The sequence below is a fragment of the Lycium ferocissimum genome, chromosome 11 (assembly GCF_029784015.1).
Source record: "Lycium ferocissimum isolate CSIRO_LF1 chromosome 11, AGI_CSIRO_Lferr_CH_V1, whole genome shotgun sequence".
In the NCBI taxonomy this organism is placed as follows: domain Eukaryota; kingdom Viridiplantae; phylum Streptophyta; class Magnoliopsida; order Solanales; family Solanaceae; genus Lycium; species Lycium ferocissimum.
Genome location: NC_081352.1, coordinates 8,498,329 through 8,524,800, shown reverse-complemented (window position 1 = coordinate 8,524,800; position 26,472 = coordinate 8,498,329). Strand labels below are relative to the sequence as shown.

Below are 26,472 nucleotides of genomic sequence, written 5' to 3'. Positions count from 1 at the left end.
ATAAGTATATTACGGGACAGGTATGAGAAAGAAAGTATGATAGGAAAATAAGAGGAATTAACGAGTCAAAGAAAATGATGTTTCTAGACGATGGTTCGAATCTCTCATACCGGGGAAATTATACCGCACCCAGATACACAGTGACATGTCCTAAAGAGCGACAAGGAGAGTAAGAATGGTCTCCAAGTTAATTACAGAATGATCTTCAAGTTAATTACCGAGAGGATGGTGAAAAGGATGATGAATACAAAGGACAGTTTAGGTTACAACAAAAAGGAATCGTAGTGTCGGAAGGAGTAAGAATCCAACAAAAGGAATAATGATGGACGGCTTGGCTATCTCCAAGAGAGGGGAAGTGATGTTTGATAATAGAAAGATAGCAGTATTACCGAAGATTGGAAAGTATCTCACGAGTCGCTAACCATATCGAATATAAGAATGTATATTATGGAGCTATATGAACCATCAACGTGAGGTTATGTCCAACAAAATGGTATAGAGGCAACAATGGAAAGCCAAAGAAGAATAACAACTAGCTAAGTAATCACCAGTATAAGGGAGTCAAAGATAAGTATACTGATGTTGGGAGGAAGTTGTGGTAAAGTGAGAATTTGCCTTAGCTCTATAATTATAAATTTATACTGTAGGATTTGAGGAAAGGAAATTAAAGGAAGAGTTTTGATAGGAGTTCGAAGATGTTCTGGGTTATGAATTAGTTGAACTATGATTATTAGCTTATTATAAGCGTAACCCTGCTACGAGGAATAATAAAAATGGCGAGTATGTGTATGTGTAAGAGATTGTGTTGATATTGTTATAGTCGATCTTGGAAAAGAATTGGGATGGATAGCTTGAAAAACATAACCGTTAAGAGTAGGGACTTATTAGTAATAAAGTACTGTGGGGAGTCAGTGTAAGTGGAATTAAGATAAAGTTGTAAGGGATCAGAGAGCCTAACCAATGAATTACAAGGAGACAATATAATGCGTATAAAAGATCAACGAGTATAAGAAGGGATAGCTCGAGGCAGCATCGAAGGAGTAAACAAGGGAGTTCCCCCACTAATAGGGAAATAAAGAGCGAGAAAAAGAGAGTATTAGCAGGATGGCGGGTAGTCGTGACATAATAAGGCAAGATTACTGTAACGGGGACAGAACGAGACCGGATACTAGTTGATTTCTGATTATGTACATGAGAACAAAAGAGCTCTAGGCAGAGACACCATTATCCTTAGGTATGTGATGTTTCTTTGAATGATTTCTTGGTCGTGTGTGGCCAACATGGGTATTGATGTTGTAGCCCTGTGAGGCATTGCCTACTTTGGGTTGTTGTGACAGGATGGTAGTGGTACAATTACAGGGGAAACTCTGGCAAACTTTTTGTAGAAATCCCTAAGAGCTCAACATTCAAGGACGAATGTTTCTAAAGGGGGGAAGGATGTTGCACCCTGTACCTTGGAGACGCACTGGTTAAATTTGAATGTAAGTATGTCGAGCTATGGCTAGGTAAAAAAATTTTGGATTGTGAGGAATGAAGTATTATTAAGTATATTATTTAAGTAAATGATGAATTATGATCTTGTAAGTCGTAAAAGGGAAGGATAACCTTGGAACCAAAGGACATGACCATTATCAAGTATTATTAATGATAAATATCATGTATGGAGAGTTTTGGAAGATTCCGGGATCAAGCAAATCGAAGAAAATAAGTTTGACGAAAATTTGGAAAAAGTTGGCAGGATTTTGGGCAGATTTTTAGGTCAATTTTGGAAGGGTATATCTCCTAGTATATTAGGAGTTTTAAGGTGTTTCAAAAGCCCAAAATGAATTTTGTCGAGTCTAGTTTCCAACGCAACAAACCTCTTGTCAATACGACATCGAAGTAGAGAGTTATGGACGTTACAAGTTAGGCTTACAGAGCAGAAACGCATGCTACAGTAACTGCTACAGACCGACTTGCTACAGTACTGATCGATCTGAGTGACCCCGACCCGAATTTAGAACCTTATAAAAGGGGAAAACCCCCATTTTTTTCACCAAGAATCAGATGAAGAGGCTCACTAAAGTTCTAAAAAAAACTATGAACTTCCAAGAGCTCCAAACAAAGTTTCCATAACCAAATTAATTAAGGATCTTAGTTGAAGATTTAGAAAGGTATATCAAGGGAACTAACTCATGGTTCTTGAAGATGTATTGATCTTGTGGGCATAGACTATGCTTGGATTTTGTGTATTCTCCATCCTAAGGTAAGACCCTATACTTCATTTATTGTTTTGGAATTGTTTTGGAAGGCTTTAGTGTAGAAAGATGGAAGATATTATGGTTTGAAGTTAGAATACAATTGTGATACGGAATGGAGTTTATGGAGTTATAAAAAGAATTATGGTTCTATTTTCATATGTATCTGACGTTAATAATGATGTTGGTATTGTTGTTGCGATTGGGATTAACTTCCGAGAGTAAAACCATTGGAATATCATATAATTAATGAATCGATTATTAGACTAAAGAAACATCGTGTGGGATGTTTCATGGAGCATATTGGTGTTGATAATGTTGTTGTGATGTTGGTATTGTTGTTGTTGTTGTTGTTGTTGGTTATTGGATTGTGATTTCGAGCTTGGCATATAAACAGGGGAGATCTTTGCCAAATTTTCGCAATATCTAGAAAGATTTATTTGACGGATTAAGACAAGCGTATAAAGGTGAGCCTAACAATAGTATAAATTTTCTTGAATATAGATTTACGAGCCTGGGAGGACAAGCGTTGAGTAGTTAAAGTTAAGGCGACCAAAATGGTATATTAAGGCTCGTCCCTTTCTCTCAAAGGCATGATTCCTATGTTATGATTCCATATATGTTTCCACATCCTCCTTGTTTTCAAAAGCTAGAAGTTCATGATTCTTAAATCTTCTCATGATGTTAAAGATGAGAATGATTCTATGATGATTACAATGAAAATGATGATTTTATGTTTAAATGTTCCAAGTTTATGATTTCAATGTTATTATGAGATTATTGAGTTTATTTGATGACCTTCTTGATTTTATTCATTGTTGTTGGTCTCACCTTATGTTACTTGTTCCTTTAAGGTGAGATATAGCGATAATGATTGTTCCATAATATAAATCGGAGGTTACCGACCTTACGTCACTCCGATAGAGAAGTAACATTTGATTCGGCTCTCGTGCATGTTATATGTATTTATATATGTGTATTTAGATACTATATATATTTCACCGCACCTTAATGGCCGGACAAGATACTATATATATTTCACCGCGCCTTAATGGTCGGACAAGCTATATACTATATATATATATATAATATATATATATACGGACAAGACAGCGCCTTAATGGCCGGACAAGATACTATATATATTACTGCACCTTAATGGCCGGACAAGATATTATATATGTATATATGGAAAAGTCTTTTTTTAAAAGCTAAGCATGCACGACATCCGCCTTAAAAAGGAATTCAGAGGCACAGGTTGATCTCTTTTATATTACTTTATCTTCATACTTTCATTATGTTATTTTCCATGTTCGGTATCTCTTACTATGTTACTATTCATGCCTTACATACTCAGTACATTATTCATACTGACGTCCCTTCTTGTGGACGTTACGTTCATGCTCGCAGGTTCAGGTAGTCATTCGGATGAGCCAGACCAGCAGGATCTCCCCAGTCGCAGTCAGTGCGCTCCACTTGATCCGGAGCTGCAGCTTTTGGTATGCCATTTATGATGTGTACAAATGTGGGTATGACAGGGCCTTGTCCTGTCTTTCTACAGCTATACTCCATAGAGGTCTGTAGACAGTTGTATATAATGGGAATATCATGTAGCTTTGTGGTCTCTTATTTTCCGTACAACGCATGTAGTGGCCATGTCGGACTGTGTTGTCATCCGTTGCACGTATGTATATATATATATATATATATATATATATATATATACATATCCACGTGTATAAATTATGAGTTTTTCGAGACAGAGTTCATTGCATAAGTTTTGCAGCAGATGCTATCGCTCAGATACGAGTTAGAAATGGGCCACCAGGTTATTCAACATATGACAAGTACGAGTTTGGGGGTGCTTGGTCAGCAGTGATTGGGCACTTGTCACGGTCTATGGGTTTGGGTCGTGACAGATCATAAAAGTTTTAAGTTGACTGTTGAATATTTGTCCAAAGCTTTGAACCCTAATGTGAAGACTTCCAACATCTATGGCTTCCCTTGGGCCTTCATGGTAAACTTTCTTTCTTCAACGTTTTATCTTTTTAATTATTTTCCTTCATTGATTATTTTGATTTTTGGTGGCATAATTTTTCTAGGCTTGGGCATTTGAAGCCATTCCTCACCTGCGGAGTCAAGTTAGGGACTACTCGGAAGGAGTTTGTTTTCCAAGGATCCTCAGATGGTTGACTGCCAAAAACAGCGACAAAAAAATGAATCTTGATCCTTTTAGCCCCCCAAGGAAGTAGTAAGTCAGAATCTGTTGAAAAATATCCCTGAATAATTTTATAACAAGTAACTACTTGTTGCAACAAATACATTTATCTGCTGCAACCAACTTAGAATATGTTGGAAAAATCAAAACGATTCTTTGAGGAAGTTGCAAAGAATCGTTTCTCGATATTTTCCAACATATAGTGAATATGTTGCAACAACTCCTAAGATGTTGGAACAACTTACTCAGCTATTGCAAATGATTCACAATCTGTTGGAATCGGAAACGATTGCGAGAGGAAGGCCGCAACAAGCTGTTTTGGTTTTTCCAATGACTAAAGAATATCTTTGCAACAACCTAGGAGGTTGTTGGAACATATGTGGGGGTTGTTCCAGCAGATTACACACTTGTTGGTTGAATATATCTATTTGTTTGTTGTAGGTTGTGCACCCAAGGCTTATCCCGACAAAATGAGAGGTGCAGGTGCCATGTCTTATTAGTTTAGGGCTTGGAGAATCTGTGCCTGATGAATTCATTGATCAAATAAAAAAAGAATTAACTGGAGCCACAACCATCATAAGGGCTGGTGTTGTTGATGGTGGTGGTGGTGAAGGTGATGGTGATGTTGATATTAATGTTGGTCTTTTGGTGTTGGTAATCTTTGTTGTTGATGGTGATGGTGTTGATATTAATACTGTTGTTGATGTTGCAAGACAAGCAGTGGAAGGTTTTGCTGATAAAGGAATAGATAATGATGATGGTGGTGATGGAGTTGGTGGATATACTCCCCAAAAGTGGTGGTGGTGGGCAGACCACAGATATCCCTTATAGGTTGGGTAGATATTCGGTTAGTGCGCAGTTCCTCCAAGGTGTATTCTTGTGCTTGTGAATGCGATGCACGGATCGAAAATGGAGGGTTTGATAAACAAGGTTGAAGAGTTGTTTCAGGCACAAAAAAGATACAAATTCTGCTATAAAGAGTTTGATGTCCAAGAGGGGTGTCCAACCATCCAAAAAGCTCAGCTCATCCTATACTCCTATTGGGATTCGTAAGAGGGCAAAAATAATTTCCAAGGAGCTTGCTGATTGTAGAGCAAGAAAAACAAGTACTCCACATAAGTCTATTGCTACTCCTCCTGTTGAAGTTGTGCCACAAGTGATAAAAGAAGTTGATATTTTCAAGCGTGTAATCCCCCAAAAAAGAAAAAGCTTGAAACCTTGATCAAATCCAAAAGGAGTGGGAGAGCAATATACTCAATGCATGAATTTGGGGCCGAAGACTTCAAGATTATGACAGACATGCACGTATAGTGGGAGGATTGGGTAATTTTCAATATATATATATATATATATATATATATATATATATATATATATATATATATATATATATATATATATATATATATATATATATATGAACTTGTTGCATATATATATATATATATATGAACTTGTTGCGGCAAGTTAACTAGTTGTTACAACAAGTTACAAACTTGTTGCGAGCAAGTTCACTAGTTGTTCCAACAACTCTAACTACTGTTGAAGTTAGTATTGGACTGTTTTCATACTTTTAAGTCAAAGTATGTAGATGAAATCTTGTTGCTGATGCGTATGAGGCAGCTCAATTTCCCTGAGCACTATGATTCCTCTGATAGAATCATGGACCTCAACTTCTACCATCACATTCGCAACAGGTACTTAGGGTTGGCCGATGAGTCTACACATGTGGGTGCCGTGCCCTATGTGTAAAGACTTGCTCTCTTTAGGTGGGACGATGATGGTCTCGCTTTTCCCAAAGTTAGTGTACCCTACCCAGGTGGCTGCGAGTGGATTGGTGCAAAAAAGATCATAGCTGTCATAAATATTAATGACAACCATTTTGTCACTATTCAGATCATCATTGAGGAGGGTATCATAAATGCTTATGATTGCAACATCCCATGTAATGAAGATAGTGCTTTCTTCTGCCACATGCAGCCTTTATTGGATTTGTTCCCCAAGTTACCCCAAGTCACTAAAGCAGAGTGGCATGTTCTCACACTTGCTTGAAAAGTTGTTGAATGAGTCATGGAAATTTGATCGGAAGAAGGATATCCCCCGCAATGAGACCAATAAGGCTTGTGCTTCCTGGTCACTTGCTTTTGTTGAAGCTTTGCTTACCCACACGAATATGACCAAGCCCGATACCTTATTGAGTGACAATCTTTTGTGGAGAGGATGCAATGGAGGTGGGCTTGTGGAATTATTGATAAGGTGTTGGAGCCCTAATGTAGGGACAAACAATTTCTCTTAAACTATGTTTGCATTAAACAATTTCTCTTATATTTTTCTTGCATTTGAATTATGGTGGATGAACACATTATGTAAATTTGTTAAATATATATTCTATGCTTAGTACCCTTATATATTGTTTCAGTAGTTTTACGCAAGTCACAGATATGTTGGAACAAATACCTAAATTGTTGGTAAAAATAAAACAACTAGTGCAAATGTTGCAACAGATGTGAAAAAAGTTACTAAGTTGTTGCAGCAAGATATGGATCATCTGTTGCAAATAATCCAGCAGCTGCTGAAGATGTTGCAACAAGTAAGAAATCTGTTGGAACATATGGATCTTTTGTTGCAAATAATCCAACAACTGCTGAAGATGTTGCAACAAGTAAGAAATCTGTTGGAACATATGGATCTTCTGTTGCAAATAATCCAACAATCATTCGAAGATGTTGCAACAAGTAAGAAATCTGTTGGAACATATGGATCTTCTATTGCAAATAATCCAACAGCTGCTGAAGATGTTGCAACAAGTAAGAAATCTGTTGGAACATATGGATCTTCTGTTGCAAATAATCCAACAGCTGCTGAAGATGTTGCAACAAGTAAGGAATTTGTTGGAACATATGGATCTGCTGTTGCAAATAATCCAGTAGCTGCTGAAGATGTTGCAACAAGTAATGAATCTGTTGGAACATATGGATCTTCTGTTGCAACAATTTACTTAGTTGTTGCAACAATGTACTTGTATTGTGACTTAAGTATTCCATTGTTTATTAATAAATATGGTTGATTTCCATTGCTTAACACTAAATATCGTTGATTTCTTTTGTTTATCACTAAATATGTGTGAATCAAGTAGTTCACATCAATTCACTCTAATGATCACTCGATTTATTGCATGCCGACTTAGGAGATCCTCTTTGCTGACTCAAAATATATCAAATTGATTAAGTATTATACATTGATCACTAAATATCGTTGATTTCCTTTGTTTATCACTAAATATGGGTGAATCAAGTAGTTCACATCAATTCACTCTAATGATCACTCGATTTAGTGCATGCTGACTTAGGAGATCCTCTTTGTTGACTCAAAATACATCAAATTGATTAAGTATTATACATTGATCACTAAATATTGTTAATTTTCTTTGTTTATCACTAAATATGGGTGAATCAAGAAGTTGATCACTAAATATAGGTGAACCAAGTAGTATCTGTTGCAGCAAATGAGTAAGTTGTTGAACAAATCCTTACTCTTGTTGGATAAAACACAAGTTGTAACACATAACTTAGTTGAAAAAACCCCAACATGTAACTTAGTTGCTGCAACAGATTTGATACTTCTTAAAAACTTGCCCTTTTTTTTTGTAATATGTTCAACAACTAACTAGTTGCTACAACAAGGCCTGTCAGTTGTTGCAAAATATGCAACAAGTTACTACTTGCTCCAGCAAGTCCTATTACTTGTTGGATAAAACCGAACAAGTTAGTGAGCCATTACAACAGATTCATTACTTCTTTGGAAACTGTTCAACAATTTATTAACAAAGAATACACACATTTGTGATTTGAACAAGATCAACATAAATTACCATGCTAAGAAACAATAACATTAAAATGTCATAAAGTTCCAACAGATAACTATTATTAAAACATAATGCAATTTACAACTATGGAGCATTTAGGCTTGGACATGTTTTTTTTTTTTTTGTGCCGACTATTTTGCGTAAGGAGCATTTGTTTTTCCTCGGAAATGATTCCCGATTCCACGCCTCTTCTTTGTCAGTCTTTTCGGGTTTTGCTTGGATCAACATATGGAGGAGGTATCTCGCTCTCTAAAATCTCCAAAGGAACTTCCCAAGATTCTTCAGAAGGCACAGGACAAATTTCCTCACAATATGCAATTATGTAATTCTCCACCTTATAATATGGAGATGAGTAGTCATAAATCCACCTTCCAAAGTTGTCACCATATTGGACACGAAGCGCTGCCATTGCATGTGGATAAAGTATTTTGTCTAGGTCAAAAACTCTACAAGTACAAGATCGACTGTCGCAACTACACCGTGACCGATGAAGCTGAACTTGTAGTTGGCTATTTGATGGGCCAATAACTTGTTCCCTAAGTTGACAATTTTTTTTAAAAAAAATTCCACTAAAGGAACACAGATGTTTGGTGAGTCGATGAACTCCATACGCCTCTTATGAAATTTTTCTGCAAACCTCCTGTTTATGGCATCAAATAAAGCAGTAATGGGAAATTCTCTTTCAACATTGAACATTGAGTTCATCGACTCAGCAATGTTTGACGTCATAAGGTTATACCTGTGAAAATAAACAATAACGTATTTCATTAACATACAAACGATTATAGTTGTTGGAAAATATCAAACAGCTGCTTAAATATGTTACAACAACTAAGTGACATGTTAGAACAAGTGATTTAGTTGTTCCAAGAGATGTGTTACTTGTTGGAAAGAGCTTCGCCATTATTGTCTTTGTGTCATAACAAAATGCAACAACTAAGTGAGTTGTTGGAACAACTAACTTACCTGTTGTAACAAGTGAGGTAGTTTTTCCAACAGATGTGTTACTTGTTGGAAAGAGCTTCAATTATTATCTCTGTGTCATAACAAAATGCAACAACTAATTGAGTTGTTGGAACAACTAACTTACCTGTTGCAACAAGTGAGGTAGTTGTTCCAATATATTTGTTACTTGTTGGAAACAACTTCAGTTATTGTCTCTGTGTCATAACAAAATGCAACAACTAATTGAGTTGTTGGAACAACTAACTAACCTGTTGCAACAAGTGAGATAATTGTTCCAACAGATGTGTTACTTGTTGGAAACAACATCAGTTATTGTATCTGTCATAAAAAAAAATGCAACAACTAAGTGAGTTGTTGGAACAACTAACTTACATGTTGCAACAAGTGAGATAGTTATTCCAACAGATGTGTTACTTGTTGGAAACAGCTTCAGTTATTGTATTTGTCAAAACAAAATACAACAACTAATTGAGTTGTTGGAACAACTAACTTACCTGTTGCAACAAGTGAGGTAATTGTTCCAATAGATGTGTTATTTGTTAGAAAAAGTAATGTATAAATACCTATTTCCGGGGAAGAATACACTGCTCCATCTGTGGAATCCAACACGTTTAAGATGTTCGGTGGCCCCAGGGACCGTATCTCTGATTTGATTGAAATGGTCATTGAACTCATCTATATTGTACGATTTTTTTGCTTTATAAAACTGAGATACGACCTTCGTATTGTGAAAGGTGGTTCGGAGATTTTCCCCAAGGTACTTCATGCAACAACCACAATGAGATAAAGGGAAGACAATTGAAACTGCCTTTTTGATACTTGGATGCCTATCAGAAATTAGCACAACTCTGTGGTGTCATCTACAAAGCTTCTCATTTGTTCAAAAAAATATTTGTATGAGGCATCACACTCCTTCTCCACTACACAAAATGCCACGGGAAAAACATGATTCTCCGCATCTTACGCCACAGCTGACAACAACACTCCTTCATACTTGCTCTTCAAGAATGTCCCATCGACAGCTATGATTTTTCTCATTTGCGCAAAACCAAGCATCCAAGCCTTGTAGGCTACAAAAAAGTACTTGAACTTCCCATTAGCATCAACCTTCAATGCCGTCTTATTTCCTGGATTTGCGGAACGAGGCATATAATAGTACGCATCAAGCACCGCATACCCGTGCTCATGTTTCCTCCTTGTCAAAGCCTTTGCAATCTCCATGCCCTTCCAAACTTTCCAATAATTTACCTTACAACCCAATTCTGTGCGGAATGATTGGCTCATATCTTTTGTAGATGGGCCTTTACCGTCGGGAAACCTATCTTTGAAGTATTCACCAATGACTTTCGCTGTGGCGTGTGGATTATGGCTAGTTATATGCTTAGAACCACATGTGTGATACTTTACATAGGTTGTAATACAAAATCTATCAGAACTTAAAAGCTTCATAGCCGTCAGTCACCACTTGAACTCCGGATGTACACATCTAAAACAATACACACTGCACGAATTAATCACCTTCTTGAGTGTAAAATCTTTCTTCACGCAAGCAAGTTTAAACATAGTTAAGTTGTTCGTTCTTGAATTGCATTCCCTTTATAAAAGCCTGTTTCATCATCTTGAATATGGTGCACCGTGACGATTGTGTAGCACACGGTGTATTGCTCGCAACTTCGGTGTAGGAATCGGCTCACCCCCACTTCCATTATCTGGAATATCCATATCCACATCCATATCCACCCCATCCAATTTATCATTTAACACATCTTGTTGGTCTTGACCTAACTTATAATTCTCTACCGGGCTTCCAACCACGTATACCCTTAAAATGGGCCTAGCTACATCATTTAAATAAGTACGCAAACGATCCTGATCAGTTATCTTAAAAGGCAAGACCCTCTGGTTTTCAAAAGAGCTATGTATGTAATTAATGGCAAGATCTTTCAGTTCACGAGTTAATTCACAATAGGTAATGATTAAGTTCACAAAATCATCAAACACAACATCTCTTTGGACACTCATCGCTATCGTCTCTAACATGTGACTACCCTTTCATCACCAAATATATCAATTGTTCTTCTCGATCCATTCGCTATGGCAATCAACTTTTATTGTTATCGAGTCCCCCATTAATGCTACCCGAATATATTTTTTTTTTAAAACAAAGTCATGGACAAGATAGTAACAAAATGCAATAACTTAATGACTTGTTGTTGAATAAATGTGTTGCAAAAGTGGATTACCCGTTGCAACAAGTACTATCTTGTTGCAACAACTAACTAATTTGTTGAGTCGCCTTCGCTTTTTTGAGTTATGTTTCATCCAAAGACAATGGAAGATGTCCAAATGTATTAACAGTTGTTGCAACAAGTATAGTACTTGTTGCAATGTAATACACTTGTCATGTTGACCAACCAACTAACTGGCCGAGTCAGCTACGCTTTTTGGGTCCGCTGGTTTTGGAATCTAAGCCGAATCCAACAGAGTCGCTGAGTTGTTGCAATAAGTATCTTACTTGTTGCCATAGGTAGTACACTACTTGCAACAACTCACAAATCTGTTGCAACTTCTTCATACTACGTATTTAGCAACAATTAGTATAGAAGTTGCAATAACTACATAATTTGTTGTAATTGTGGCAACAACTACAATAGTTGTTGCATAAACTACAACAGCTTCTGCAGAAACTACAACAGTTGTTGCAAAAATTTAGAAGCTCTTATACAACAACTTTAGCACTTGTTGCAACAAGTACAATTGCTACTGTAAATTGTTGAAAAATCAACAACAAAAACCCTAAATAATTGAAACAAAACAACAATATTTTACTTACCAAATGAGTGGAAATTACTTCTAAAGTAATGCCCAGCCAAAAAATTGCAAAATCATTGTTTAGATTTGTTTGTTTTATTGAGCAAATTCTTCAAAATGTTGCACCAATGGAAGAAGAAGAAGAAGCAGGGGAAGCAGCAATACTTATGAAGTAATGCCCAGGTAGACACGAACGAAATCCAGCCAAAAAATTACAAATCAGGTGGTTTAGTTTTTTCTTTTGTTGAGCAGATTCTTAAAAATGGCGCAGCAATGGATGAAGAAGAAGCAGGGGAAGCATCAATGGAAGATGAGGAAGAAGAATGGAGGGAAAAATAATGAGAACAGGCGGATGGAAAAGAAGAAGAAGAAGAAGAAGAAGAAGAAGAAGAAGAACAGTGGAGGGAAAAGAGCAAAAACGGGTGCGGCTATTGGCGCCCTTTTTTTTTTTGGGACCCATTTTGGTATTTTAGGGTTTATATTGGCTGGGTCAAAGTGTTAAAAAATAAAACTTGGGGGCAAAGTGTTAAAAATAAATTTAAGGGTCAAAGCGTCAAAATGAAAACTTTTGGGCAAGGTCAAAACCCCTTAATCACTAATAAAAAAACATCATCTCTACTCAATAATTAAAACTTGAGTCACTCCACACACAAAAAAAAAAAAAAAAAAAAAAGACTTAAGAGTCACCTATAATTAAATGCCCCATGTCACTTGGACTGGTGCTTGCCATGTTGGAGGGTTTTAACAGAGAAGGGGTATTTTTGCACAAGTTTTGTAACTTCGGGGGAAATAATGGGTAAAAAGTATAACAGAGGGCATAAATAATCCTTTTTTTTCATAGTAAAACAATATTTTTGGCCCTTCTCTTATAAAAAACATGCACTGTCAAAACACATACCTTAAGAGGTCGTTTGGTAGCTGGTTGAAGTTATGCAGGTATTACTGTATTAGTATACAAGAATTAGTTATGAGGGAATCTATATAGTATTATTTTATGCAGGGATTAGTTATTCCATCTTCTATCTTGCATAAAATAATACATACATTCCCTCATAGTGTATACATGTATTAGTTACTAGTGTCACTTGGCTCGTGCTAAGCCTGGGCCCAAAACGACATTAAAAATTCGATTTGTTGATATTTTTTTAAAAAAATTTGCTCTTGGTTCTTTATTCTGGTAACATCAATTTTACATTTTCAAAAGACTTCTAAAATATCAAAGTATAAAAATGTATGTTAAAGGAAAACATTTTTCTTAGTTCATATATTAGATTTTTTTAGGGAAAAAAATCAATAATTGAAAGCTCTTCTAATTTAATTGTTTGAGATTAAGCCCCCGATGATCCAAATTGAGCTTTTTATATGTTAAATTGATTTCGTTTGAGTTCTATGAATTGAACTCATATTGGCTAGCTTATTTTTTAACAAAATACCGGATAATTAATATGTTATATAATTTAGGACAAAACAGTTAAGTTTAATATGAAAAAGTTATTACTCCTAAATTATATAAAATATATTACCCTTTTTTTTACAAAATATTGTAATAGTAAAAAAAAGAAAAAAATATACTTTTTGCAATTGTCTAGTATTATTACTGTATCGGGATCAAATTGTATTTCTTTGAATACAATGTTTTTCAAACATTTTTAGAATATATATATAAAGATCTTATAATTCCTCTTTTAATATAGTAATTTATTAGATGATTTTATGTTAAAAGTGTGCGCACGTAAACTTTGATTAATTAACTACCATACTCCGGAATTCATTTTTTGATTGAGACGGAATGGCTATTATTTACATTTTTGATAAATTTTTAAAGTATTTAACAATAATATATTTTAACAAATTTAATAATATTTTCACATAAAAAAAACAAATATGTATGAGTATGATTTGTGGGGGCCACTATAACATTTTCCATGACATCATATTTTTTATTGGCTTAAAAAAAGCCCTAAAAGTTCTTAAAATTTACCAAAATGTGTGACAATTTATAAAGTCATAAACATTTCAAGTAGGGGTAAAAAAGAATAAAAAATTCATGTGAGGACTACAAAAAATGGGATTCTCCCTTATATATAGTAGTAATGTGGGTTTATAAATTGCAAAACAAATATTGTATTAGTTGTGTTACGTTGAATGTTATACCTAGCAAAAGAATGCTACCAAACATGATATTACTTATGCAGGATTTTATACATGAATAACTTAGCTTAACCAGCTACCAAATGACCCCTAAATCCATTGCTGGACCAAGCTTGCCAGCTATTTTTGTTCACCTGCTTGACTGCTCATTTACAACAAGCGAAATGCGTGAATCACTGCATGGCGATTGCTTCCAAGCTATCTCATAATTTCATACATGCAACTTGGTTATGGCCATCACTTTATAGCACGTGAACTTTCCTTTTCCTGTCTAAGAATTTAGGTTACCAAAATGGTAATGTTTCATATAATCTAATGATCTTTGTAAATCTCAATTTAATTGCTCATGTCTTCATGATTATAAAGAATGATTGACATACAACAAACACATGCCACTGATAGGCCAGATTGAAAGCTTTCTTTTGCCTAATTTCGTAACGATTGGTAATTTATCAACGATAACAATGAGTCAAAATAATTGGACAAGTTGGTATATTTATACATTATATCCGAATTAAGGAACAAGTATTAAGATCCGGAAGCTTTCTTTTTTATCCTGCAATTCTTAATGATAGAATTGTAATTGTAAAGTAATATATATTTCACACTTTCTGAATATTATTCACCACAGAATGGGTAGTTCATTTATACACGTATATTTACTCAAACCTAGCTAATCAGACCTACAAATATGCTATGTAATTAATGCTACATATCAGCTAATTATAATTAGCAAATTACAGTTGTTACAATATGGGCCTTGACTAAGCCCATAGGCTAAGGTCCCCCCTTAAATTAATGCGGAGTATCACAAAGCAACAATTGGGAAAGAAGAAATTGATGTCATAAACGCATCATGGCTTTGGTGAAAAAATCAGCTAGTTGACCGTGAGAAGAAACATGCCGAATGATGAGAGTCTTATCGGCAACAATCTCCCTGATATAGTGTCAGTCTACATCGATATGCTTCGTGTTCTCATGATGAACAAAATTGTAGGCAGCTAGCACTTTAGTGTTATCTGCATGCAATACTGATGGACCAGTGAAGGGAATCCCTAATTCAGATAGAATCCGACGAAGCCAAACAATCTCTAAACTAACAACTGACATAGAGCGATATTCAGCTTCAGCACTCGACTTGGATGTGTGAGTATGCTTCTTACACTTCCAAGAAACCAGCAAGGAGCCAAGAAACATACACCATCCCGTAATCAATCTCCTAGAGTAGGGACAACCAGCCCAGTTTAGCGTCAGAATGCCCCTTTAACTAATACGTAGAAATTGATGGAAAGAATAAGCTACAAGAGACTGCTCCCCGAACATATCGAATCACACGAAGCAAAGCTGAATAATGTATACGGGTAGGGCATGAAACGAACTGACTCAATACCTGAACCGCATAGGAGATATCTATCCTAGTCATAGTCAAATACACAAGTGAACCAACCAATCTCCTATAAAGCGTGTGATCGGGAAAATGCTCACCATCATCTCTACCATACTTGGTGTCAACCTCTATTGGCATAAGAACCACCTTTGTATCAGTCAAACCAGAAAAAGCAACTACCTCAGACGCATACTTCTGTTGACCCAAGGTTATACCAGAAGGGGTATACCCAACCTCCAAGCCCAAAAAGTATGTGAGAGAACCGAAATCCTTCATTTTAAATGAAGCATGAACAAATGATTTCAATTGAGCAACACCGTCAATATCATCTCTTGTAATAATTATGTCATCCATATACAATAGAAGTATAGTAATACCTGCAACTAAACAGCAAAGGAAAAGTGAATGATCAGACGAACTCTGAGAGAAGCCAGTCGAACACATTGTAGATTGAATTTTATCAAACCAAGCCCGTGGGGCTTGTTTGAGGCCATAAAGAGATTTCTGAAGATGACAAACAAGGTCAGGACGAGGTATAGCATATCCCAGAGGTGGTTTGAGATACACAACTTTGTCTAAATCACCATGAAGAAATGAATTCTTGACATCCATCTGACGAAGATGCCAAGAGCGAACAGCAGCCAGAGCCAACAGAATACATATTGTCGTCATCTTTGCAACCGGAGCAAACGTCTCCTCATATTCTTGCTTGTACCTTTGAGCAACCAACCGTGCTTTAAACCGATCAATCTTCCCATCAACAAGAAGCTTACCCCGAGTACACCGATCAACTACCGATAACGGTGCCTCTAGGAGGTTATCAATCAAACCCCAAGTGTGATTCTCTTCTAAAGCTTCAATTTCGGCAGCCATGGCTTGTTGCCAATTGGTGTCTAAGTCAGCCCTAGCATACGAAGTTGGAACCTGAGAAGAAACTAAAGATGATTGAATAGCAGGATGTGCGTAAAACTTGCCATATCGATCCGGAGAATAACCATAGTGAACCGGAGCAGTGGAGGTTTGAGAAGACTATATAGGTGGGGGACTAGTCAATGTTTTAGTTGAAGAGTTAGCGAAAGAAGAACTTAGCTCTAACGAGTTCGATTAGGGGCGAGCGTGAAGAGCTAGGGCTCGAAAGTGACCCAGATGAATTACTATTATTTTCTTTGACAAAGACAGCTTGTCGAGACCAGCATAGAGACCAAGAATCTCCGTCCACTGAGCAAAATAACAAACTTATCGTTAGTATTCTCATTAGAAACCATCTTCAGATTCTAGAAGGGAAAAATAGTTTAAAAAAAGATGACATAGCAGGACACTTGTCGCAAATGACGAGTTTGATCATAACATAAATAGCCTATTTGTATAGCATTATAACAAAGAAATACACACCGAACTACCTTATTTGATAACTTATATCGCTCATGCAGGGATAGCAATACATAACAGGCACGACCAAACACCTTCAACCTCGAAAGATCGGGATCAGTACCATATAGATGTCGATAGGGAGAAACATTCTTAGTAACAGGTGAAGGTTGTCTATTAATCAAATAAACCGCCGTTTGAACTGCCTCAACCCAAAATCGAGAAGGACAAGAAGAAGTATCCAACAGAGCTAATGTTGTTTCTAAAATATGTGTATTCTTACGTTCCATAACCCCATTCTGTTTCGGTGTATGCGGGCAAAACTGTTGAGCCAAAATTCCTTTATTTTTAAAGAAATTGAGCAAGACTGTGGAAGTAAATTCTCCACCCGAATCTAATTGAAAGATCCTAAGTGACTTTTCAAATTGCATATGAATAAATGAAATAAAATTCATAATAACCATAGGAACTTCGGTCTTGTTTCTAATAAATAAAACCCATGTAAAACGTGAAGTGTGATCAATAAGCAAAAGAAAATACTTACAACCAAGTCTTGACAATACAGGGGAAAGTCCTCATACATCGCTATGAACTAAATCAAAAGGTGTAACATATGTTGTACTACTAGTAGGAAAAGATAGCTTGTGACTTTTAGAAGAGGCACAACTTTCACACAGCAAACTAGAAACATCAGCAAAAGCTTGTGTATCTAGCCACGAACAAGACTTGAGCATAGAACCTGTGAGAGGTGAGAATGAGGATAACCCAACCTATTATGCCATAGGGAAACCAATTTATTCGAACGAGAAACTTCGTCCACCAAAGCCGAAAGGAAACATGTAAACCTCTGATTACCAACCGATCTGAGGAAAAAATAAGCGTCCCACCTTACATCCACTTGTTATGATCTATCCCTTGTCACACTCTGAAAAATACAACCAGACCGTGAGAATAGAATAATACAGTTTTGGTCTACTAACTGACCAACCGAAACAAGATTAGTTGTCAAATTCGGAACAAAGAGGACATCTGAAAGTGAAGCAACTGAACCAAAACTAGACACAGGTAAAACATGACCATTAGCAGTAACAATCTCAGTAGGCGATTGTAATGGAGAACTATTCGATAATTGTGAAGCATCACCCGTCATATGATTACCAGCACCTCTATCTATATGCCAAGATTTAATAGGAATAACTAAATTATTTTTACCTTGTGCGAATGCCAAAAGGATACGAGTTATGACTTTTTCCACAAGTTCAGTCATGCAAGCCATATCAAAAGAAGGGAAAGCAACTGGTTGCTTAACCAACTTTATCTCCAAAGCTTTGTGTAGGGTCCGGAATTGCCTAGCTGGCCGGATTGGACAATCAGCTAGCACATGGCCCAATTCACGACAATAGTTGCAATATGATGTTGGGCCTGATTGTTTCTTAGGGCACCGGGCTGTAATATGGTCGAAGCCATGGTGCCCATAACAGTGGATTTGTTTACTAGACGTGCACGCAGAATGAAGAAGCCGGAATTTGATCCAAAGAAGAAGAGCGGTACCCATCCGAGGAGTCACAGACAACACTGAGAGAGAAGACGAAAGCCGAATTTCTTCTTCAGAAATGTGCCAGCCCACTAATGTGTCTATATCTGGCAGAGCTTCTCGATTCAATATATTAGAGCGGACATGATCGAATTCAGGTCTCAACATCATGAGAAACCTGACCACCTTAGATTGCTGTCGTTCACCACGTATCTCCTTCAATGTCGCGGCGGAAAGAGTAGAAGGGACAGCGTGATCTTGCTACAAACACAACGCCATGAATCTGGCGTAGTGGCTGCCAACGTCCCTGTCACCTTGCTCATAGGCAGCAAGGCTTTGTTCCAATGCAAGGGTTCTCGCCAGGCTTCGTTGACGATGAAGCCGATGCACATAAGACGACATCTCAGTCGTCCTCTCATACATTTAAAACCCTGCAGCAATGTCGTCTGACGCAGAGCTTACCATCCATCCAATTACCTTAGTGTTAGATGCAATCCAGGCCTCCTTATTTGTTGCATCAGTCAGCATTTTGGAAGAACTGTCGAGAAATCCAAAGAGACCTTTCCCTTGGATAAACACCTTAAAGTGAAACTCCCAGCCGGCAAAGTTCTTACTGGTGAGCTTGGTCATCACCAACTTAGACGATGAGGAAAGCTTCGATTCCATCACGAAACAAGATCAATGAAAATAATAACCAAGAGCAGGAAAAAAAAAGGGAACATAGAGCGCGAAAGCAAGGTCTAGAAACAGGGGCAGGAAACTGATTGAGAAAAATGAAGAAGAAGAAGAAGAAGAAGAGATATAGACTTTTGATACCATGGTAGAATTGTAAAGTGATACATATTTCACACATTCTGAATAGTATTCACCATAGAATAACATTTATACACGTATATTTACTCAATCCTAGCTAATTATACCTACAATTATGCTACGTAATTAATGCTACATATCAGCTAATTATAATTAGTTTTTTTACAGCTGTTACGATATGGGCCTTGACTAAGGCCATAAGCTATCACTTAATTCTTATTTAGATACTCTAGTTCTCACTTCATTGCTCATTTGTTTATTGCCATTTGATTTCTGCATTTGACTGCTGCTTATATTTGTTGGGCCGTGTACTTTGTTTATCTTATTTATCTATAGTAGTTAATGTTCCTTTCTTTCCTGATCGTTCTTTCATGACTTTCTCGCTTTTGTTTATTCCTTGTTTTCATATTGTTTTCGGTGCATGCTTGGCCCTATCCGACCTTTTGTCTTGTTTTCCGTTTTCCTCTCTTTTTCTCTCTCGAGCCGAGGGTCTTTTAGAAACACCACCCCACCGTCAAGGTGGGGGTTAGGTCCGCGTACACTCTACCCTCCCTGCACTTACATGCGGGATTATACTCTGGCTTGTTGTTGTTGTTGTTAGTTCTCACTTCATGAACATCACTGACATGAACAATGAACACTCTGTTGACATATTCTTCTTTTTGTACTCTTTTTGATGCGATGTGGTCTACAACCTCTCGTTCGACGGAGTTTGGAAGAGTAAAAGGATAGTCAATCCTGTTTAAGTCCAAGTCACTCTGAACCATTGGGCAAGGCGATACGCACTCAGGGTGTGTTTGGTAATAAGAAAAATGTTTTCCATGAAAATTATTTTCTTGGAAAACAAGTGAGTTTCTTACTTACCCGTTTGGCCATAAGAATTTTTCATTATTTTTTGAATTTTTTTTCACTTAACTTGAAAATCAGTGTTTGGCCATGAAAATTTCAAATAATTTGAAAAACACCTAAAACCTCTTTTTCACTTTCATTTCAAACAACCAAATATTCTTTGCAAAAACTATAACCAAACACAAATCTTTAACTCCAACTCCAAACTTCCAAAAAAAAAAGTGAAAAATATTTGATTTTCATGGCCAAACGCCTAGTTATTTTCTAGTAGTTTGCATAAGTAAACAAAAACAAAAATGTTATCCCAAGAACATTTATATGTAATCTAGCAAAATATTAGGTGGGGAGTGAGGGTATGAGGGTGGTGAGGGGGTGGGATGGTCAAGGGTGGGGTTTGGGGGCTTTGGACAGGCTGGGAGAGACAACGAACTTGGAATGTACTTGTGAAACTTAATTTTCCTACTTCCAATAGAGAAGTCATTTCCCTTATTTTGAAGGAACTTATTTTCCTAGAGAAAATATTTTGATCAACCAAACATGAAAAAATTGAAAATATTTTCCTCCACAGCACACACACCCTCAATTCAAACTAGTTTTATTTGACAACTTGATTCAATCTAAATTACAGATAGCAGTCAGAGACCATTTGGTACAAATAAAAGAATTTAGTCAAAGATACATTTGTATCATCGTTAGGAGCTTAAGGCAACTCATCTGTGAACAAAATGTGCGAATGCGCGGAAACTAATTCATTTCTCAACAATAAACTCTTTAATTTCTATTCCAGTATGTCGAGCGCCTCCCTGTTTTAGAAGCAAAACTTCATCACCAACTTTTAGTGAGGTTACTGGAATTGTTGTTCGCTGATGCCCCTCGCCTGCAAAATACATGGGACGTCAGTTGAACCACAGAAAGAACAAAAAGAGAAAGTTGCTTCGACTAGAATATTTACCATGAAGGGGAGAGACTAATCCAACTGTTTCCGCGTTCTGCAAGAGAATAGAATAACTTTCATTCTCTGATTCTACCTGCAAAATTACCAATTTCCAAATTAGGATTACAGATACAATTAGACAAATGTAATTGGTTGAAAGTTAAACCAGTGGAGTTTTTACACTAGTTCCTTCATTTTCATGTGAACAGGTTACATGCAGATGCTGAAACTAGTAGTAGTATTAATTATACGACAGAGCTACTTTTGCAGGTGCACTCATGCCTCATGCCCAATTCTTTTACTCTTGAAAAGAAGAAGTCTCACCCAGAAGTTAAAAATACTTCAAGTACGTCAAGCGTACGCCAATTTTGGCAGATAGCAACTACCCTTTTTTACGAGAAAGAAGCTATACTATCCTTGTCAAACATCTACAACAACATACCCGTGGTCCGGGCTCTGGGGAGGGTGGGGTATGCGCAAACCTTATCCCTACCTTTGGGGGGTAGAGAGGCTGTTTCCGATAGACCCTCGGCTCCAGAAAAACGGTTTTCAAAACAGGTTTAAAAAAAAAGTGCAAGAGTGAAAAGCTATGATGAAAATATTGAATACAGAAAAGTACGGACAACAAAAATAGCAAAGTAACCGAAGCAAAAGAAACAACAATTAATTTGATTTCTATTTTCCTACTTGAGATTCCTTCTGATTAATAGATGGTCTTATGCTTGTATCTGTAGACACACTATGTCAAAGCTACACGAGCAAAACAATCACAGAAAGAACCAAAGAAGTCAGAGAACCTTTTATTTTAGGAGAGATGGAAAGCTTCACAAACCTTTGCCTCCACAAGGATCAGTGGTCTAGTCTCTACCTTTACACGCCCAACAATTGCTGTTCGCTGCATACCCTTTTGATCAACCACAATGACCTCTTTCCCAGACTTGAGTTCCGAGAGATAGCTGGTCTTTCCTCCGGGAACAGCAACATATGCATGAACAGGCCCCTGCTAAAGTCCAAAGAATAGTCATATTGTAGACCACTGGCTTTACATTATAGTTTGAGATGCATTAACGCAATTCAACACCGAAAAAAGTTGAGGTTGAGGATCTGGAACAAAAACTTATAAAAGTCACTAACGGGAAAGTGCAGTTATGGTAATAGTAGAGAAGTCTCCTTTAGAGGTTAGCATTAAGATCTAGGAACCCGTTTGTCCATGAGAATTATTCACTTTTTTCTGGAATAATTTTTCATTTTATTTCAAAATCAGTATTTGGTTATAAAATTTACAAATCCAACTTGGAGTTGGATTCCAAATTTGGAAAAGTGCTCCAAACTTGTTCTCCAACTCCTTCATAAATTCCAACTAAAGTACTTTATTTTCTCCTTTGCAAAAAGTATAACCAACACACTCCATCTTCAACTCCAAGTTTATAAATTCCAAAGTGAATAATATTTGGAATCTATTGCCAAACGCCTACCTAGTTGATGGAGATAACTATTTCACAAATCACCAGAAATGCTAACGAAACATTGAAAAATTATACTTTCACCGTCAAGTTATCCTTTCAATAATAGTCCTAGCATGACGCACCGCATTAACTCGAAAAGGCCTGCTAGAAATATAATTTGACTCCAAGCATTCTGAGTGAACAAGGAAAAGCCCTCTTGCAAAGGATCCAACCTAAGGGACAAAGTTATGCAGTAAGAATGAAATTGAAATGCCAAAAACTAAAGAGCCGTTTGGCCATGAGAGCTGTTCACTTCTTTTCCAGAGTAATTTTGCACTTTATTTCGAAATCAACGTTTGACTATAGAATTTCCAAATCCAACTTGGAGTTGGATTCCAAATTTGAAAAATTGCTCCAACTCCATCTTCATAAATTCCAAATAAAGTGCCCTCTATCTCCTTTGCAAAAAGTATAACCAAACACAACTCCATCTTCAACTTCATAAATTCCAAATAAAGTGAAAAATATTTGAAATCTATGGCCAAACACCTACTAAGACTATCTGCAAATTATAGACAAACAGAAATAGCGAGGACAGTAGGAGCAAACCAGAAGACCTTCACCAGGTCGCATGAGGCTGCAGATATCCACACAGACACGGTCACCCATTCCAGTCGCTTGAACATGAGTTATTTTGGCTTTCGTCAAGTTCAACAGACTGTCCACTTCGTGTCTTCTATCAAAATAACCCTATCAATGACAACTGACATCAAAACCAACTCTTCACCAAGGAAGAATCCCCTTTTTAGAAGGCCACTACCTTCAGCTCAAGGATCGCTCCAACATCCTCAACTTTCATTACTACACCACCCAAACCGTGTTCCAAGGCCTAGCAAAGCAGAAAAAATGAAGTGAAACTTGGTGCTTTAATTGAAAAACACCACTCTTTAAGTACCTTAAAATACCCTACTTTGTGTGAGACGTTACTTTCTGAGTGACTTAAAAGTTCAATCTAGTTTACTACCTCAAGAAAGACTTGAGCTTCTGATTGTGTCTTTGAGACAGCAAGTACAGTTTTCCGAGTGCCTTGAAAAGCTGCAACAATGTTTTCAGCAGGTATCACCTATGGAATGAACAAACATAAGCCAGCAATTGAAAGTGGACTCATATAAGATGGAGAATTTAATGTACTTGGAGCAATGCAAGGGTCATATTTTTTAGATAATACCCCACCCCCACACCCACCTTCCATAACTTTTGAGACAATATTTTTACCTTAATTACCGAAAACCCAAAAATAAGTAAGAAAACTACTTATTTTCCTGAAAAATATTTTCCAAGAAAACATTTTCGTTCATATTAAACACACCCATAATTGCTTGATTATTCAACCAACTTCCAAAGGTTTTGGTTTTTGGGAAAAGAAATCATTTAGAAATTGTTGTTACAAATCTAGAAATGGTTTTTCCATTATTGTAGTGACAGTTTGCAAAGAATCTTTTGACAGCAAATAACTTTGTCAAGGAGAAGCGCATTGAACACCTGCCAATCTAGTAGATCAACAACAACTTTATCTGCCTGTTCCTCTGATATCTGAAACTGTTCTAACTGCTGGGGGGAAGAAATCTCAGCAAATGCAGCAACTCTCTGATGCTCATGATCAAATATTCCCCCCTCTTGAATAAAGAGAGGTTCTATCAATGCAATTGCTGCACATGATACAACCAGAAATGTAGCAGAACAATCAAATATTGTAGAAAACTTAACAATTCTGATAGCGTAATGGAAATTCATGCTCAGTCTTCATAGTTAATCAGGAAGAAAACATGTATGGGATATCAAATCAGTAAAAACCCTCTTGTTTCTCATTATCTTGCCCAGACACTGAATTTTGTCACATACCACCGAATATTGAAATTCTCACAAATACATACTCAGATTCAGAGGCAGGTCTCCGATTTAAAGACAATTGATACTTGTTTTTCAATTCCGGGTATGGTCCTCCCAATAGGAACTATATTGCCCGAAAGTTTAAACCTTGTTGACTACATCAAATAGTCACAACAACAAACAAAGGAGTGACTATGGCAGGGGTAGTATAATCTGCTATCTAGCAGCCCCTACTCAGGGGCGGATGAAGCTTTGAGGTACGGGGTTCATCTGAACCCAGTGCTATTCTTGTACACCCTACCAAATGACCCCTATGAATATAATGGGTTCAAGACTAAAAATCTTAAATGTTGAACCCATAAAGTTTAAATCCTAAATCCGCCTTTGGCCCCTACTCTAAATTAAAAATACAAAAAATCAAACTAAGCTCCCACAAAAGCTAGGTCATCAAACAAATACATACACACTTTTTCAATTTTTCTTTAATGGGTGTATGTGCATTCACTGTTTAAATGCTGGAATCAGAAAAAAAAAAAAATATACCAACAACTGCAGAAGAAGTAAAGTACTCCCTCCGTCCCAATTTGTTGTCTTACTTTTCTATTTAGTGAGTCCCAAAAAAAATGTCCCTTTCTATATTTAGTAAGTTTTCTAAACCCAACATTCTACATAATAAGTTTAAGACCACAATATTTAACGTGCTAGAAACATCTTTAATTTAAGACCACAATATTCAAAAGCCTCCATTTATTTCTTATAACTATGTGTCCAGTCAAACTAAGATACAGTTAAATTGAGATGGAGGAAGTATAAGGATCAAGAAAAACTTACAAGACCATTCAAGGGGAAGATGTTGACGATTTGAAGGGAAAATGAAAGTATTCCAACCTCTCTCCACAGCAGCAGTCATAACTTGTTTGTTCTCTGTCCATATCCACACTCTTTTCTTCTTTGACTTTGTACATGCAAACGCACACATTCTTGTAAATCTTCTTTCCGTACTAGACAAATTCAATGACAAATCAACGTATCTCCATTTTTTCCATTTACCTACCAAGAAAATAATCAGAAAAACATAGTGCTAGTTAATTTATTTAACTTACTAATGATAAGCGTGCTGAATATTTGGAGTACCTGAGACTTTATTAGGGTAAGAAGCAGAAAGTGAAGGTAAGACTAGAGCCATTTCTGTTGATCATCAGCAAAGGAAGCATCGCTCTTGTTTTTCCGTAGGAAGTTGGATTACGTTTTTGTCCCCACAAGAAATGGGTGGTTTCGATTTTATCATCTCATCTCTATTAAGTGAATCCGGAACCTAAATGACCCAATAAAAATACTAATCTATCTTATATTAAAGCGACCTTGAAAATGTTTTATTGAACTTTTTGTCATTCATTAAAAGACTCTACAATAAATAAAATAGTTATTTAATAATTTTTCTAATAACTAAAACTTTAAAAATCATTAAAATTTGATTATTAAATCTTTCCTTATTAAATTTTATACCTAAAATTTAGGACTACTTTAAATTATTATAATATAAAATCACAAAAAAAAAATTCACTCTACAATAGATAAAATAGTCATTTAATAGTTTTTCTAATAATTAAAACTTAAAAAATCATTAAAATTTGATTATTAAATATTTTCTTATTTAAATTTTATACGAAAATTTAGGACTACTTTAAATTATTATAATATAAAGTCACAGAAAAAAAAGTCACTTTTTCCATACAATTTTATTGATCTCTTCTAACGTCTCTTAAAGGAGAATCCTCTCAAGAAAGGGAGATGAATCTTTTATTTTTGGAAGAAAAAGAAGAAAGGACACACACAAATAGAAGATGGAGGGACAGAAGACACCATTTTTGGATATTTTCTCCACCACCTACGCCCACCGTAGCATTGCACGTATATTATTTTGAAATCACCTAAAATTTTGCTCATTTAATATTGGTAAGAAATTCTATTATTAAAGAATTCTTAGTTCTTATTTTGATTTTG

General features: G+C 36.4%; 1 protein-coding gene across 4 annotated transcripts; it reads right to left on the bottom strand.

Annotated features, from left to right (window-relative positions):
* Positions 1–20,778: 20,778 nt before the first annotated feature.
* LOC132036405 (uncharacterized) lies at positions 20,779–25,757 on the bottom strand. 4 transcript variants are annotated; one of them, XM_059426743.1, is made up of 10 exons: positions 25,603–25,757; positions 25,300–25,518; positions 24,121–24,287; positions 23,603–23,701; positions 23,399–23,467; positions 23,188–23,328; positions 22,722–22,811; positions 21,966–22,133; positions 21,152–21,227; positions 20,779–21,076 (listed from the first exon to the last, which is right to left on the bottom strand). In XM_059426743.1, the coding sequence occupies exons 1-10, from the start codon at positions 25,652–25,654 to the stop codon at positions 20,949–20,951; spliced, it is 1,209 nt and encodes a 402-aa protein (XP_059282726.1). In that variant the 5' UTR covers positions 25,655–25,757; the 3' UTR covers positions 20,779–20,948. The 4 variants fall into 4 exon arrangements, with proteins under 4 accessions (XP_059282726.1, XP_059282727.1, XP_059282728.1 ...); XM_059426744.1 differs by having other exon boundaries at positions 25,300–25,507; positions 25,601–25,746; XM_059426745.1 differs by lacking the exon at positions 22,722–22,811 and having other exon boundaries at positions 21,966–22,136.
* Between the last annotated feature and the right edge of the window lie 715 nt (positions 25,758–26,472).

Coding starts and splice junctions, on each gene's coding strand:
- LOC132036405 (XM_059426743.1), bottom strand. CDS start 25,654: ATGGCTCTAGTCTTACCTTCACTTTCTGCTTCTTACCCTAATAAAGTC. Junction 24,288..25,299: donor TCTTCCCCTTGAATGGTCTT/GTAAGTTTTTCT, acceptor TATCATGTGCAG/CAATTGCATTGATAGAACCT. Junction 21,228..21,965: donor TGATCCTTGTGGAGGCAAAG/GTTTGTGAAGCT, acceptor GTAATTTTGCAG/GTAGAATCAGAGAATGAAAG.